Raw genomic sequence first — 16,906 nt, 5'->3', positions numbered from 1 at the left:
CACATGCCCAGACTTGTTTGATTGGACTCCTTGTTCTGGTTATGTTGACTGGCAGATCCTTCAGCTGTTCAGCAGTTCGAATCCCCGTGACGGTGTGAGCTCCCGTTGCTCTGTCGCAGCTCCTGCCATCCTAGCAATTTGAAACCATGCCAGTGCAAGTAGATAAATAGGTACCACTGCAGCAGGAGGGTAAATGGCATTTCTGTGCGCTCTGGTTTCCATCACGGTGTTCTGAAGCGGTTTAGTCATGCTGGCCACATGACCCAGAAAGCAGGCTCCCTTGGCCTGAAGAAAGATGAGCGCCACAACCCCATACTCACCTTTGATGGGACTTAACCATCCAGGATCCTTTACCTTTAAAAAAAAAACCTTTAATAAATATAACCTGTTTCCCCACATTCCTGTTGCCCTGCATCTTCTTTCGATGTGATAGCAATAGCTGTATTTAGATGGCGGGTGAAAATGTACGTCTTTGTCCAGGGTTTTTGGAACCTGAGGGCGTTGATGTGGGTTGGAGTTGAGACTTAGGGCTCAACTATACAGCTGCAAATATAACATTTTAAGCGTGCTTTAAGTGCATTATACAAATGTGATGCTAGATGGTGACAGTGAGCTAATGGCAAATTCAATATATAATTAAAAAAAAAAAATTAAGAAGCATTTAAAAAAATATATATGTCTAGACTCAGCCTTAGTGTTCCTGTTTGGTCATGGAGGGAAGGTTCTCTTTTATGTTTTGCATTACCGTTTATATTATACGTGGTGCTGTTAAGCTGCCATGCACTTTGAGCTGCAGGAAGGAGCAGGGGTAGAAAGACTCTGATAAAATAAATAAATATTACCACTAGGTAAAGGTAAAGGTACCCCTGCCCGTACGGGCCAGTCTTGACAGACTCTAGGGTTGTGCGCCCATCTCACTTAAGAGGCCGAGGGCCAGCGCTGTCCGGAGACACTTCCGGGTCACGTGGCCAGCGTGACATCGCTGCTCTGGCGAGCCAGAGCCGCACACGGAAACACCGTTTACCTTCCCGCTAGTAAGTGGTCCCTATTTATCTACTTGCACCCGGGAGTGCTTTCGAACTGCTAGGTTGGCAGGCGCTGGGACCGAACAACGGGAGCACACCCCGCTGCGGGGATTCGAACCGCCGACCTTTCGATCGGCGAGCCCTAGGCACTGAGGCTTTTACCCACAGCGCCACCCGTGTCCATATATATATATATATATATATATATATAAGCATTTTCACAGCATTTAAAAAATATATATGTCTAGACTCAGCCTTAGTGTTCCTGTTTGGTCATGGAGGGATGGTTCTCTTTTATGTTTTGCATTACTGTTTATATTATGCGTGGTGCTGTTAAGCTGCCATGCACTTTGAGCTGCAGGAAGGAGCAGGGGTAGAAAGACTCTGATAAAATAAATAAATATTACCACTAGCTAGCACCAATTTCTTTCTTTCCTTTCTGTTCATTATATTCATATTTTCCCCTTCTTAGCAAAGTTGCCCTGGGTATCAAACACAAAAAGGTGTATATTGGAGGGGGGGGGAGATAATATAATTTAAAATATTGTTATAAGGGGCTCAAAACACAGCTTTCCATAGTTATATAGTTTAAACAATCACACACAAACAGAAATTTTCCCAAGAGCTAATGCAGCTCCTTTAGCAGCCAAAGGTTGACACCTCCCCCCCTTGCTGTAGACTGAGGAAAACCTGCAAATAGGTTCCTTAACCTGGGAGACCACATTATGAGTTCTGCACAAAGGGGTCCAGTGGAGAATTCAGGTGCCCCCAGACTCGCAGTATTTTGCTGGAAAGATTCTGGGTCATCCTGGAACTTTAGGTTTGCCCAGTGGATTAAAGCTCTGCTGCAAAGTTCAGTAAACTTGCTTTGAAAAAAAGGGAAAGAAACTAACTTTTTGCCATTTGAAAAAGGGATGGGGAAATGCACTGCAAAGCGTGGGACTGATGAATGATTAACAAGAAGGTTTGTAAAAAAGAAAACTTGCAAGCAAATCAGGTTGAGTTCAGGATGCAGGGTGATGGCGCTGCAACTGCTCTGTAATCAAATCAGAATGAGCGCTCAGTAAAGACCAGACATAAGGTAAAAAGGTAAAGGACCCTAACATGGTTAAGTCCAATCAAAGGCGACTATGGGGTTGTGGCGCTCATCTCGCTTTCAGGCTGAGGGAGCCGGCGTTTTTCAACAGACAGCTTTCTGGGTCATGTGGCCAGCATGACTAAACTGCTTCTGACACAACAGAACACCGTGACAGAAATCAGAGTGCACGGAAACGCCGTTTGCCTTCCCGCCACAGTGGTACCTATTTATCTACTTGCACTGGTGTGTTTTTGCACTGCTAGGTTGGCAGGAGCTGGGACAGAGCAATAGGAGCTCATTCTTTCGCGGGGATTCAAACCGCCAACCTTCTGATCAGCAAGCCCAAGAGGCTCAGTGGTTTATTTTTTTTTTTTATATAATATTTTATTTTCCGCATTCAATAAACAAAAAAAAGAACAAATCGACAAACACATCAAAAGGAAAAAAGCAAAAGAAAAACAATACATACATTATACAAAAACATAAAGAAAAATAAAAACGGTAAGAATAAAAGAGTTAAAAAACAAATATTGTATCATTATATTCTTCAGCATTAACTTAGGTCTGCGACTTCCCCATGCCTTCCCACTCTGTATTCTAGGTCTTATATTCTGGTAGTAAACTCTTTCCCTCTGGCGTATCTTTGGTTCAGATTAATATTATTGTCTTATTTATCCTTACATTTCCCTATGTCTTATTAAATATACTTTCTTTAACATTGTCATTTTTATAATAACATTCTTTTACATTCAATCTGATAACCTCAAACGTTCGTAATTTTATAATGCTTCTGTAAATAGTCTTTAAATTTCCTCCAGTCTTCCTTCACCATCTCTTCTCCCTGGTCTCTGATTCTGCCGGTCATTTCTGCAAGTTCCATATAGTCGATGAGCTTCATTTGCCATTCTTCCAGCGTGGGTAGATCTTGCGTCTTCCAATATTGCGCGATGAGTATTCTTGCTGCTGTTGTAGCGTACATAAAAAAAGTTCTATCCTTCACTTGAACCTGTTGGTTTACCATACCCAGGAGAAAGGCTTCTGGGGTCTTTCTAAATGTGTATTTAAATATTTTTTTCAATTCATTATAAATCATTTCCCAGAAAACCTTAATCCTTGGGCACGTCCACCAAAGGTGAAAAAAGGTACCTTCTGCTTCTTTACATTTCCAGCATTTGTTATCAGGCATATGATACATTTTTGCAAGCTTGACTGGTGTCATGTACCACCTATATATCATTTTCATTATGTTCTCTCTTAAGGCATTACATGCCGTAAACTTTATTCCAGTGGTCCACAACCTTTCCCAGTCAGCAAACATTATGTTATGGCCAACGTCTTGAGCCCATTTAATCATAGCCGATTTCACTTCCTCATCCTGTGTGTTCCATTTCAGCAGCAAATTATACATTCTAGACAATATTTTTGTTTTAGGTTCTAATAGTTCTGTTTCCAATTTTGATTTTTCCACCTGGAAGCCAATTTTTCTGTCCATTTTAAATACCTCCATTATTTGATAATAATGAAGCCAATCTCGGACTTTACTTTTTAGTTTATCAAAACTCTGCAGTTTCAGTTTGTCACCATCCTGTTCTAAAATCTCCCAATACTTCGGCCAATTTGCCTCCATATTGAGTCTCTTTACTGCCTTAGCTTCCATTGAAGACAACCACCTTGGAGTTTTGTTTTCCAAAAGATCTTTATATCTAATCCAGACATTGAACAGTGCTTTTCTGACAATGTGAATTTTGAACATTCTATGCACTTTAACTTTGTCATACCATAGATATGCATGCCAGCCAAATGCATTATTGAACCCTTCTAAATCCAATATATCTGTGTTTTCAAGAAGTAGCCATTCCTTCAACCAGCAGAAAGCTGCTGCTTCATAATAGAGTTTTAGGTCTGGCAGGGCAAAGCCCCCTCTTTCTTTAACGTCTGTTAATATTTTAAATTTTATCCTTGGCTTTTTGCCCTGCCAGACAAATTTAGATAGATCTTTTTGCCACTTCTTGAAACAGTCAGTTTTATCAATAATCTGCAGTGTCTGAAACAAAAACAGCATTCTTGGCAATACATTCATCTTAATTACAGCAATGCGCCCCAGTAGTGAGAGTTTCAAGCTAGACCACGTATCTAGATCCTTTTTTATCTCCGTCCAGCACTTCTCATAGTTGTCTTTAAATAAGTTCCCATTTTTTGCTGTCATATTTATTCCCAAATATTTAACTTTCTTCACTACTGTTAAACCTGTTTCTTTCTGAAACCTTTCATTTTCAATTTCTGTCAGATTTTTTGTCAAAACCTTAGTTTTTGTTTTGTTTAATTTAAAGCCTGCCAATTGGCCAAATTCTTGAATCAGTTCTAAAACTTTTTTTCCACTAGATTCTGGCTCCTGCAACGTCAAAACCAGGTCATCTGCAAAAGCTCTTAATTTATATTGTTTAGCTCCGACCTGTATCCCTTTGACCAATTGGTCCTTTCTGATCGTATTCAGCAACACCTCCAGGGCCGATATAAAAAGTAGTGGGGAAATTGGGCACCCTTGTCGTGTTCCTTTTTCTATTCTGAACTCTTCTGTCAAAACATTATTTACTATTAATTTAGCTTTTTGTTCAGAATAGATTGCCCCTATACCATTTTCAAATTCTTGGCCTACCCCCATGCCTTGGAGATTCTTCTTCATAAAACTCCAAGAGATATTGTCAAAGGCTTTCTCCGCATCCACAAATATCAGCGCCGCTTTTGTATTTATATTTTCCTGTAAAAGTTCCAAAATATCAATTATATTTCTTACGTTCTCTGATAGATGTCTTCCTGGGAGAAAGCCTGCTTGATCTTTATGAATCTCCTCTGTTAGTACCTTCTTCAATCTTCTCGCCAAGATATCCGCAAATATTTTGTAATCCACATTTAACAATGATATAGGCCGGTAATTCCTAAGTTGATGTTTTTCAACGTCTGTCTTTGGTATAAGAGTCACAAAAGCTTCTTTCCACGATTCTGGAGCCTTTTTCCCCTGAAGTATTTCATTACATATTTCCTTTAGGGGTTGAGTTAGCCAGTCTTTCAATGATTTATAATATCTTGCAGTCAGCCCATCAGGTCCCGGAGCTTTGCCTAGTTGCATATTTTGGATGGCACTCTCTATCTCTTGTTCTGTTATCCTACTGCTCAGTTTAAGTTTGTTTTCTTGCGATATTTTTGGTAGCCCATTCACTTTCAAAAATTCTTCTATCTCTGTTTCTTTCTGTGGTTGTTGAGAGTAGAGCTTTTTAAAATATTTTTGAAAAGCACTCCTGATCTCGTTGGGATATTGCAACATTCTTCCTTCAACCTCCACACTTGTAATAGTGTTCATTTTTTGTCTCTTCTTTATTTGCCATGCCAATAACTTTCCACACTTATTTGCCGAATCAAATGTTCTTTGTCTCATCTGTTTAATTTTCCATTCAATCTCTTGGTTTATTAGTTGCATGTATTGTGCTTGATACAACTTTATCTCTCTTAATATTTCCTGTGATTTTGGGTTTGTTCTCAATCTCTTTTCACCTTCCTTGATCTTATCCAAAATCTTTTCTCTTTTTTCCTGTTGTAATCTTCTCTTGAGTGCATTTTGTTGGATCAAAAAACCTCTCATAACAGCCTTACTTGCGTCCCATATAATTCTTTTCTCCACCGTAGTGTTCAAATTTATTTCAAAATAATCTTTCAGAGTTTTCTGGGCTTTCTTCACAAATTCCGCATCTCTAAAAAGAGAGTCATTCATCCTCCATCTGAAGGATCCAGTTGGTTGTAAGTTCATTACCATCTTAATAGCGTTATGGTCGGAGCAAGTCTTTGGGCAGATTTCCACCTTATTTATCTTTGGGGCCAGTTCTCTAGTGGTCCAAATTTGGTCAATTCTAGTCCAAGTCTTTTGGGCTTCAGAAAAGAAGGTTCCCTCTCTTTCCAGGGGATGTTTCGTTCTCCAAATGTCAATCAAATCCAAGTTATCAGTCATTTCAAAAAAGGTTTTCGGTAGTCTCCCATCTTTGGTAACTACCTGTCTTTGTGCCTTATCCATATTCGTTGAGACTACTCCGTTCATATCTCCCATTAGAATCACATTGTACTCCATATAATCCAACAATGTCTCATGCAGTCTTTTAAAAAATTCTGATTTTCCTTCATTGGGCGCGTATACGCCCACCATCAAATATTTCTGTCCATGATACTGTATTTCAATAGCCAAGTATCTTCCTTGCTCATCTTTAAAGACAAATTTTGGCGCCAGGCCTTCTTTAGCATAAATTACAACTCCTCTTTTTTTAACTTTGTCCGATGAGATAAATTCTTGTCCCAACTTTTTGTTAATTAAAATTTTTCTGTGAAGCCTGATCACATGTGTTTCTTGCAAGCAAATCAAATCCACATGTTCTTTTTTTAATATGTGAAAAATGGATTTCCTCCTCCGAGAAATGTTCAAACCATTACAATTCCAACTCAAAAGCTGCAGAGACATGTTGTATTATTGTTATTCTGTTCCTCCCGTTGCTTCTGATAATTTGTCTTCTTCTGCTCCTGGTGGAGTCTTTCCATCCAAATTTAGATTTAGATTCAATATTGCCTCTGCTGTCTTCTTCCTTCTTTCCTCTAGTAGGTCTGCTGTCCCTTTCTGTAGGTCCTCCCCGCAGGCCTCCAAAAAACTGTCTCTGTCTTCCACTGACTTTATTTTAATCTTTCGTCCTTTGAAACTAAAGGAGAGTCCTTCTGGGAATTCCCACCTGAAGATGATATTATTTCTTCTCAGCAAGGTCACCAAGTCTTTATATCTGGCTCTGAGATCGAGCAAAAGTTTGGGGATGTCTTTAAAAATTTCAGCTCTCGATTGAGAAATTTCCAAAGGTTTGTGAAAATGTAGACCTAGGATCTTATCCCTCTCCTCCTTGGATCTTAATGTGATCAGACAATCTCTGGTTTTAATCTTTTTACTTGCTCTTCCCAGTCGGAAGGCACTCAAAAATTTTATTTCTTCCTTTTCTGGATCTAATTCCCAAAATTTCACAAACTCTTGTGACAGGTAGTCCCGCAGGCTCTCCTTCTCAATTTCAGGCAGACCTCTAATCCTGAGATTTGCCTCTCGTTCTTTCAAGTCCAATAGAGAAAACTTAACCTTGTAGTCCTCCAGCTGTCTGGTCATCGATGGTAATTTCTCCTCCGTGGCAGCTGCGACCTGTCGAGCTTCTTCTGCAATCTTTCGCGTTTTATCGGAGTCGCCCAATAATTTCTCTATTGCAGCTGTATTTTGCCGGATGCTCAGCGTATTTTGATCTATTTTTGAAGATGCATCTGCAATCCCTCTGTTCGTTTCTAACACCTGATTTTTGATTTCTGCAATCTCCTTCTTCGTCCCTGACACCTCAGCTGTAAGTTTATCAATGGCCCCTTGTAGTTTTGAAAAGCCAGAACTTATCAGTTCATCTGTACTAGACATTCCTTTCCCTTTCTGCTGTAAGGCAATGCCTCCTGTAGGGTCTAGAGAGCCTCTTCTTCCTGGAAGAAAGGATTTGCCCGATCTTGTTGTCTTTTCCTGATAACTCTGGTAACTCTCTTTCTCAGCCATAAGCCAAGCTTTCCCACGGTCAGACTGCAGCTGCAACTAGGCTTGTGGCACAAACAGACAGTCCGATAAGAAATTGCAGTAAGATATTACAGTGGAAAATTACCAATAGACTTGTAACGATGTCAGTGCCCACTAGGGGGACTCTAAGATTCCACGATCAGAAGAAACAAAATGTCCTTTGGTTTACAGTCAAGACCGAATTGTATCATCAATCCTTTTGGCGACAGTTTTATGGTTCTAACACCTTTATAACAGTTTTATAGCACCTTTAACTCTCATTAGTCAAGCGCCGTCCACTATCCCCTTTATGAGGCTAGTATCTTCAAATTCGACAGCTCAGGACCTGGGAGTCAGAGCGATGTTTTTGTTACCGCAGCCTCTTTCTCCGGGGGATTTAGTCTTTCCCAAAATACTCCCCCTCCTTCCAGTTCTTGGGAGGGGGGTTGCAATCCTTTCTATGGCTTCAGAATAGCTTTTTCAATCTCTTATTTTAGAATGTTAAAAGCATAGTCTTTACTTTCTACTATATACAAAGCGGAAGGCTGACTTCCTGTTTAGACCTTCCCGCCTCTGTTCCGATCATTCTTAAAGAAATTTAAAGTCCCGATTCTTTTCCAATTCAGGTTTTCCAAATTAAAGTCCTTCAAATTTACTGTAGTTTACTCACGATTATTCTGTTTTGTAATCCAAATTGTAACAAGAAGAGGTCGAACGCTTTTCTGATTGGCAGTGCGACGTCGCTCTGAGAAGGTAGCGATAGCCTCACAGCACCACGCCGGCCCCCCCTCCGTTCCCCGGGGCTATTTACGACCCGGAGACGATCTGGAGCTGCGCTTTCGGTGCCCGCTGAGTCCCACGGCCGTAGGCTTTCCCCGCCTGCGGTTTTATGGAGTTTCTGCGTCGTCGAAGCAGTAAAACCCCGTCCTTCTCAGAGCTCTTCCTCTGAGACATCAGAGGAAAGCAGCCATCTTCAGATCGCGTTCAGACCCGGAAGTGGAGGCTCAGTGGTTTAGACCACAGCACCACCCTCATCCAGACATAAGGCCTCTGTGGACTTGTGGTTGTTTTGAGGGTGTCTTCTGCAAAATGCCATTGACATCATAACAGCGCAGCAGTGGTGGATTTATAATGGACCGTCCATTCTGCTCTATTAGGTGTTCTGCGATGCTTCCCCAATTTTATTGCATTATTGCTGTCAGAAGGGAAGCTATAGCACAACCAAAGCGAAACAACGGAAAAACCTGGAACATTTGTGGTGGAACCGTTTTTAGGTTTTCAAAACAGGGGCGTAGTGTGGTGGTGCCTGAGGGTCATGCCCCTGGGTGCACAAATTTTGAGGGGATGTGAACCCGCGCCCCGAAGAAAGTGCCCCCAGTGCGGTGTGGCCCTGTGCTCTTCTCTGTCTGCCAAGGGCCACATTGACCAGTCAGATTCCCCCCTGTGTGGGCGGGCAAACGGTTCAGCTTGGCCCAGTTTTGCTCCAGTGGGGGTAAGGTTGCTCTGGCAGTGGCGACCCCCTGCCCAGTGCCTGCACACCTGCCCTGGGTGCCAGCAATGAATGCTATGCCACTGTTTCAGTAGGAAGCTGCAGGACATCATACCCCAGTCCGAAATTAAACAGCATGTATACAACAATTTTTAGTGGATGCAAACAGTGTTTTAGGGTTTTGTAAAGTTTATTATTATTTCATTTTATAATAAAACAGAAACAAGAGTTGTGAAAACTGTATTGAAAGCAAGATCGTGCATGTGCCCTGGTGCCATCATGAAAAGGATGCCTGGAGGAGTCCATAGTGGTGCCCACTCAGCTGCTGTTGGACTCCAACTCCCATCATCCCTGACAATTGGCCATGCTGGCTGGGGCTCATGGGAGTTGTAGTCCAACAGAAGCCACCATATTGGTTGCCCCTGGACTCCAACTGCTGTGCGAGCCTTATGCAAGCAAAGCAAAACAAATGCTCAGTTAAACAGTTCATCTGGAGGCACCAGTGCTCATTATCTCAGTTTCACTGTGTACATATTTTGCCTTTAATGAGCACATCAGTGCAACATTTAGGATCCTGTTAGGGGTTAATGGCAGTCGACTGGCCAGAACTCAAGGTAATCAAAGACCTGCAGGGATTAAAATTGTTTAGGGAATTACCCAGGACTCAAGTCTTTTTACAAGCTTAGCTGAAAAAGGAAGAGAGAGGAGAGGAGACATTCAGGTAGTGTGTGGTCCGATCCTGGTCTGAAATGGAAACGGAAGCCAAGATGAGTGATAGCATCAAGGTAGGCAATCCAAGGTTGTGCCTAGTTTATTGTCCGAAACGCACTTGCAAGAATAGAGAGGAGAGCTGTAAAAAGAGATATGACCATGTCTTGAAATGGGGCAGTTTTCTGGGTTATTTATTTTGGCTCAAGGTCCCCCTGTTTCTTGTTTCTTTCTCCCGCTCAGCAGGTCACTGCTGAATATAACAAAAGTTTCACTTAGACTTCTTCTAAGAAAGAAGTACATTCAGTCCTGTTCTTTCCCCCCGTTGTCTTGGTTTTGTGTCTCTCGTAAGAGATCCCTTCATTGCTCCACAACTGCAATGGCTTCATCCCAAAAGAAACTCCGATATGGGTTAGATTTGAGGAGAGAAGCCAATGGATTTGCCACTAACAGGATCAACGAGGTATGGATAGCAAATAAAGCCATAAAGATGCCACAAGACGGAAAGAGATGGGAGGGAAGATCAGAATTGTAAATGGGGAGAAAAGTCATCTAATGGGAATGTTAAAAATAAACGATCAGAGCTTTGGTTTGATGCAGAGATGGGAAGCTTGCTTGGCGCAGGGAATATATGACGTTACATTTATCTAGAAAGGACTAGAAGAGTCCTTTTTCAAGAAACATTTTAAAGACTGTTGGGATTTGCAAGATTCTAACACACACACACAAAGCCTTTAGGTTGCATGCCATCAAATCCTAGACTGTAGCATGTTTTGGGTTGTTGTTTTTTGTTTTAGTTTTTTTGCTGGCTCCCTTTGAACTAACAGATCAAGCGATTAAAAGAGTCACACTGTACAAGCATTCTGAAAATGCTGCTCCCTTTAGTGACCTGAAGAAACGTCCAAAATAATTGTGTAACCAGAAGTTCAGGGAAATAAAACACCTGACGTTCTTTTAAAGCATACCTTGGCACGGAGCTCGCAGGACTTTTGTGTATTGTATTTTCCAGCAAGCAGATTTTCATAACCGATGCTGCAATGGGGATGGTGTGTGTGTGGCGGGGGATTGGGGGCATGATATCTCTCCTGTGTTGCACCTAAAACTTTTCCTAAAGGAACAGCCAGCACTTCCAAATTGCAGCACTCTGTATATTTGAGGGCACATCGAGTTAACTAGCAAAATGCCGGTCATCATTTTTGTGTGTGTGCATGCGCATGTGTGTAAAGGGGGCTTGAACCTGCTGAGAGGCAAACTGCACACCTCTGCAAGGCATTGCCATAGAACCAGAGGATCACAGCACCATAGACAACTCTCTGCACATCAAGGACGGAGTTTGGTACTATGGCACCTTCTGCTTGTCCAGAATTTGGCTCCCCCCAGTCCTTGCACCCTGCCAGGCTTTGGGAAGGAGGTGTGAGGGCTTTGGCAGGGTCTTAGAGGCCACTGACCTCCTTCCCAATGCTGGGCAAGTATCACCTGGGCTTTGGGAAGGAGATGGGTGGACTCTAGGACCTTGACAGAGCCCTCACGCCTCCTCCCTGTAGCCAAGCAAATGCTTCGCAGGTGCCCTCTCTGCTCAGTGCTCAGTGTGGGCGAACTGGTTGTGCTGCCCTAAAATTACCTCTGTGCTCAGTGCGGGGCCTTCTATGCATGATGAAGGAATGGCACCTCTAATAAACAGCTGTTCAGACACCACTTAAATATCTTGAGTGAGAGCCTTGCCAAACAGCTCTTAGCATAGGACATTTTGCCTGATGTTCAACAAAAATCTGCTTCCTTTTACGGCTCCCACCTCCATTTGCCCTGCTGCTTTCCCTCCATGAAACTTGATCTTTAGTGTGGAATTGGAACAAACAGCAACCGGGTTTTCCCCCAGATTGCTGTTAGTTCTGATTTAGCGCTAAAGAATGGGTTTACCAGGGGATGGTGGCTGAGCAAAGGCAAAGCCACTTGACCCATGTATAGAAAGTGGGAGTCAATGGGGGAAAACCACTTTCTAGGTGTGGGACAAGCCAATAGTCCCCACCCATTGGGCCTAAGCTGGAAAATGTTGCCCACCCCAAGTGTACAGTGCAGATTTTTCAACTATGGCCAAACTGTTATGGTACATATGTAATATTCCCATTGGGGAGAACAGTGTTGCCCTGCTCTCTAAGCAGTTCCTGGGGCAGCTCTACACACTTGGGAAGAGAAAGTGCCAGTGGAAGCCAACACTGCCCTACCAATCTACGTAGCTGGGCAGGCTTGCCTAAACAGAAATAGTTTTAGCAGGTGCCAAAAAAGAGTACACCTACCTGTTGTCAGTTGGTGTTGTGGACTGGCTGGATGCAGAGGAGTGGTGGAAGGAACCAGCCAGGGAATCCCCCAAGGGACGAAAGCTCAGAGCCTGGAGATTGGTGGTTAGAGAGAGAAGAGTTGAAGAGTTTACAGGGTTTGGTGAGCAGGGAGAATCTGTGGCAGAGAGAAGTCCAGAATCAGAAGATGAAGCAGGAGAGGAGGGAAGCCAAGAGGCAGAGATGAGGCAGGCTGCTGAAGAAGCCAGGGTGTCACCCCCTTCTGCTGCGACAATCTACCCTCCCTGCCTCCAGTCTCCCAGAACCGGAAGAGGTATGAAGAGATCTGAGCAGAGACAGACAAGGTGAAGAAGTCTCAGGTTGCTTGGGAAGGACTTGGGGGAAGAGGAGACTTAAAGAGCTGTGGAAAGTGAGGTTCTTCAGTCCTCGCAACTGCCTCATTGAGGCAAGATCTACTGGGAGGATTTGCTATGCCCATTCGGCCTGAGCTGTTTTGTTTCTCTGAATAAAGAATTAACTTCATTGAGACCTTGTGAGCTATTGCTGTCCTGCTCCTGACTCCCGCCTTGACAGTTGGCAGGGAGTCCCAATGTGCAGGTGCTGCCACATGGAAATATTGATTCTTTACAAAGGCAGAGCAAGTATTACTTGGCAACTGCAACCAGCTCTGCAGATTGAAGCGGTCGAGTGGGTAAGGTAAACTGGTCCCGAGTTGCTAACAGCTTTACATACTGATAATAACACATTGAACAAGCAGCTTTCTCTCCTGCAAACCAGCAGACCTTCTCCCCAGAAACTGGCACTGCAGTCTCAAGTTGCCTTCAACCATCATCTCTCTTTCCTCCTCTCTCCTGTCTTTTCTAAAGTGGAAACTATTGTTTGACAAACCTAGACAGCATCTTAAAAAGCAGAGACATCACCTTGCCAACAAAGGTCCGTATAGTTAAAGCTATGGTTTTCCCAGTAGCGATGTATGGAAGTGAGAGCTCGACCATAAAGAAGGCTGATCGCCGAAGAATTGATGCTTTTGAATTATGGTGCTGGAGGAGACTCTTGAGAGTCCCATGGACTGCAAGAAGATCACACCTCTCCATTCTTAAGGAAATCAGCCCTGAGTGCTCACTGGAAGGACAGATCCTGAAACTGAGGCTCCAATATTTGGCCACCTCATGAGAAGAGAAGACTCCCTGGAAAAGACCCTGATGTTGGGAAAGATGGAGGGCACAAGGAGAAGGGGATGACAGAGGACGAGATGGTTGGACAGTGTTCTCGAAGCTACCAGCATGAGTTTGACCAAACTGCGGGAGGCAGTGGAAGACAGAAGTGCCTGGCGTGCTCTGGTCCATGGAGTCACGAAGAGTCGGACACGACTAAACGACTAAACAACAACAACAAAGTATGGGTCGTTAGGGTAACAAAGGAAGTGGCTTTGTGCCAGAGGTGTGTGTGAGAGAGAGCTGGGCTAGAAGCAGGATGCAGGCAGAAACCTGAGTGGAGGAGACATGCTTGATTTATGCTTGAATCCAAGACTGTGGCTATGGGAAAAGCAAGACCTTCTTGGGGCCTCAGGGGCTTCATAGGCTAAGGTTGTATATATGTGTAAATAAACTATATAGCCTAAAAACACTACCATCTCCCTCATTCCGGGGAAACCAAATTCCGGGTAAGTGCCTGGAAGCTCTGGAATTGTAAACTGGCTGGAGATTGGGATAGCATGCAACAATATTCTGGCAGGGTTTCAGACAGGGGGCACTGTCCATCGCTGAAGTTCCACTGGTGCAATAGCCTGATGGAATGCTCTCTTCATCATTTGCCCCTTCCACCCTTCCAAATCAGTTCCAGTTTCTGGGACCCTCTGAAGTAGTTTGTGGAAGCAGACAGCAGGAGGAGAGCAACTGGAGGTCTCCTTGGGCAAGCAAAACTCTGCCTTCACAGTGTTAGATGCAACCCAGCCTGACCTAGAGATGCTGGAGACCTTGAACTTGAGACCTTCTGCTATGAAGTTATTTGTTACCACCAGATTTCAAAGTGTCTGAATTATTGCACATCACTGAGGTGCATCTGGGGAATGTGGCACGCACAATGCAACATTCTTTCCCAACACATGCATCACGGTATCATGGCATTTTATGATCGGTTGTGATCTCATGTTGTTTGCTCATAATCTTGTTGTTTCAAACTAAGAAAACATTTTCTAAAATCATTGAATGAGGGCTCACAATGCTTTGAAGAATTATGAAACTACTAGAGTTGACTTATGAATGCGCTAGTTTTTGAGTGGCATCATTAATCAATGGGTTGTCGCTGATGCTAATGGCACTCAGAGTAGATCTATGGAAATAAATGGATATGGCCAACTTAGGTTCATTATTTTCAGTGGGTCTGCTTTGAGTAGTTGGATATAACCCAATGTGTTTTAGCTATATAACTCTATTTCCCTATATTGTCATATTCAGGAACAACAATTTGATTAGTTTACTCAAAGGATCATTTTACTCCATATGTGTCCACACAGTCACTTTGATCTGCAGAATTGGCACTTTCCCAAGTGAGGCCCTGAGGACTGACTGTCTTCCTTTGTAGCTTATAAAAGCAAACCAACATTGGTAGCTTCCCTTTTTACTACAATAAATAGTTCTGGTATGATTCCTTCTAGCTGGAAGAGAGTAGTAACAGTTGTGCCCATTTTTAAAAAGAGTCAAGCCAATGACCAAGGAAATTATAGACCTATCAGCTTGCTGTCAATTATGGGTATTTATGCATGAACCAAGATCAATAGTTTCTCTGTGTCCTACATACATCAGGTGTGCCTAGGAGCCCAATGCTATGCATGTTTTCAGACATCAGTCCTATTGATTTCACTGCAGATTATTTCCAGGTAGGTAAACTGAAAGCACCATGCATCCATAAGCAGTTTCTTGTATATGCAAGCTGTCTGACAGATGAGTCCCTGTTGCTTATCAAGAGGGAAGAGGTGGCAGGGAAGTCATCACAGTGCAAACACACTGGCGGGAGCATTGGATTGGCTTCAATGATGGGTTTGCACCTTGCTGACTTTCCTGCCACCTCATCCCACCCAGTAAACAATAGCTACCCACATGAAGGGAATGTAGATTATTAGCTGTCTACCCCACCACCCCATACGCAAGCTGTTTTTGCATACCACTCTATAGTATTTTTAAACTTAGTCTTGTTATGACCAGTACTCTTCTTTTCATTTTTTTCCTTTAAAAGGATGCTGGGACAGATACAAATAACCACAAGGAAGAATCCACAGCCAATTCAAAAAGCACAATGAAAGGAGCTAAGGAGCCATCTATATTCTGTATGAGCAAGCTGAAGGTAAGAAAAATGCTATGACTCTTTTGTTGCGGATGGATCTGCGCAGACCCCTTGAGAAAGTTGCCGAGCACCTAGGAAAGTTGGTTGACTTTCCTTTAAATCCTGTAAATTAATGAATACTGACTCCTGAGTTTCCGTCTCCTTTGCAAAGGAGAGATGCCCCTTGTGTAATTTACACACAAATGGTTGTGTGACCATTATCCAAATACCTGAGCACATAGAAATTGGAACCAACGGCATGTCAAAGGAGAGAAAAGCAGGCGCCTGTTATCTGTCCTCCTATCTCAATTAAATAGCATGAAGCAGAACAGTCAGTGTGGGCTAGATAATCCAAGAAAACTTGCAGTACTCAACTCAAGGATTCTAATTTAAGATACTCATTAACAATTCAAGAGCAAAGCAAGCAAGGAAAACGGTAATTGTATTAACATAAATCAAGCAGTATTTGCTAACCAGCCCTTACATTGGATAGGTAAAGGTAAAGGGACCCCTGACCATTAGGTCCAGTAGTGACCGAGTCTGGGGTTGCAGAGCTCATCTCGCTTTACTGGCCGAGGGAGCTGGCATACAGCTTCCGGGTCATGTGGCCAGCATGACTAAGCTGCTTCTGGCGAACCAGAGCAGCGCACGAAAACGCCATTTACCTTCCCGCCGGAGAGGTACCTATTTATCTGCTTGCACTTTGACGTGCTTTCGAACTGCTAGGTTGGCAGGAGCTGGGACCGAGCAATGGGAGCTCACCCCGTCGCAGGGATTCGAACCGCCGACCTTCTGATTGGCAAGCCTAAGAGGCTCAGTGGTTTAGACCACAGCGCCACCTGCGACCACCCACATACATTGGATAGACAAGGAGTGAGGAACTCTGTACAACCGAGGGCCACATTCTCTGATTGGTAACTTTCCCATGAGCCACATGCTGATTGTGGGCAGGGCCAGAGGCAAAAGTTGGTGGAACCTTGGCTGTGGTTCTTCTTACTTTATATGGTAGGCTGGTTCCTTTGGGACCAATGGGATGGAAGGCAGGGAATAGATGGAGCCTGAACCAATTGTAGATGGAGCCACCTCAACCTAGTGTTGCCTGCCTCCTTCACATGGGGCAAGAATGAAGCCAAGGAGAATGAAGTCAACTGGCAGTGCCATCCTCTAGGCCAGGCATAGGCAAACTCGGCCCTCCAGATGTTTTGGGACTACAATTCCCATCATACCTGACCACTGGTCCTGTTAGCTAGGGATCATGGGCGTTGTAGTCCCAAAACAACTGGAGGGCCGAGTTTGCCTGCCCTAGACTGGTTGTAAGTAAGACGGCAGGTAGGCACAGGCTGGATTTACTTCTATAGTATAATAGCTGGGCTTCTAACCATTTGTGTCCAT

The 16,906-nt window shown here is 43.4% G+C and overlaps 1 protein-coding gene across 3 annotated transcripts in view; it reads left to right on the top strand.

The window, feature by feature from the left end:
* SLCO1A2 (solute carrier organic anion transporter family member 1A2) overlaps nt 1-16,906 on the top strand; it is a 42,923-nt gene that overhangs the window by 1,299 nt on the left and 24,718 nt on the right. Inside the window, exons 1-2 of one of the 3 annotated variants that reach the window (XM_083402033.1) lie at nt 9,865-9,976; nt 15,428-15,535. In XM_083402033.1, coding sequence (XP_083258159.1) covers nt 9,941-9,976; nt 15,428-15,535 — 144 coding nt within the window. In that variant the 5' untranslated portion in view covers nt 9,865-9,940. Of the gene's footprint in view, nt 1-9,864; nt 9,977-10,220; nt 10,363-15,427; nt 15,536-16,906 lie in introns of those variants that run through there. The other 2 variants (XM_083402032.1, XM_083402034.1) reach the window with 2 other exon arrangements.

The sequence above is a fragment of the Podarcis tiliguerta genome (assembly GCF_965153285.1).
Source record: "Podarcis tiliguerta genome assembly, chromosome: 10".
Classification (NCBI taxonomy): Eukaryota; Metazoa; Chordata; class Lepidosauria; order Squamata; family Lacertidae; genus Podarcis; species Podarcis tiliguerta.
This window is presented reverse-complemented; position numbering and strand designations above follow the sequence as displayed.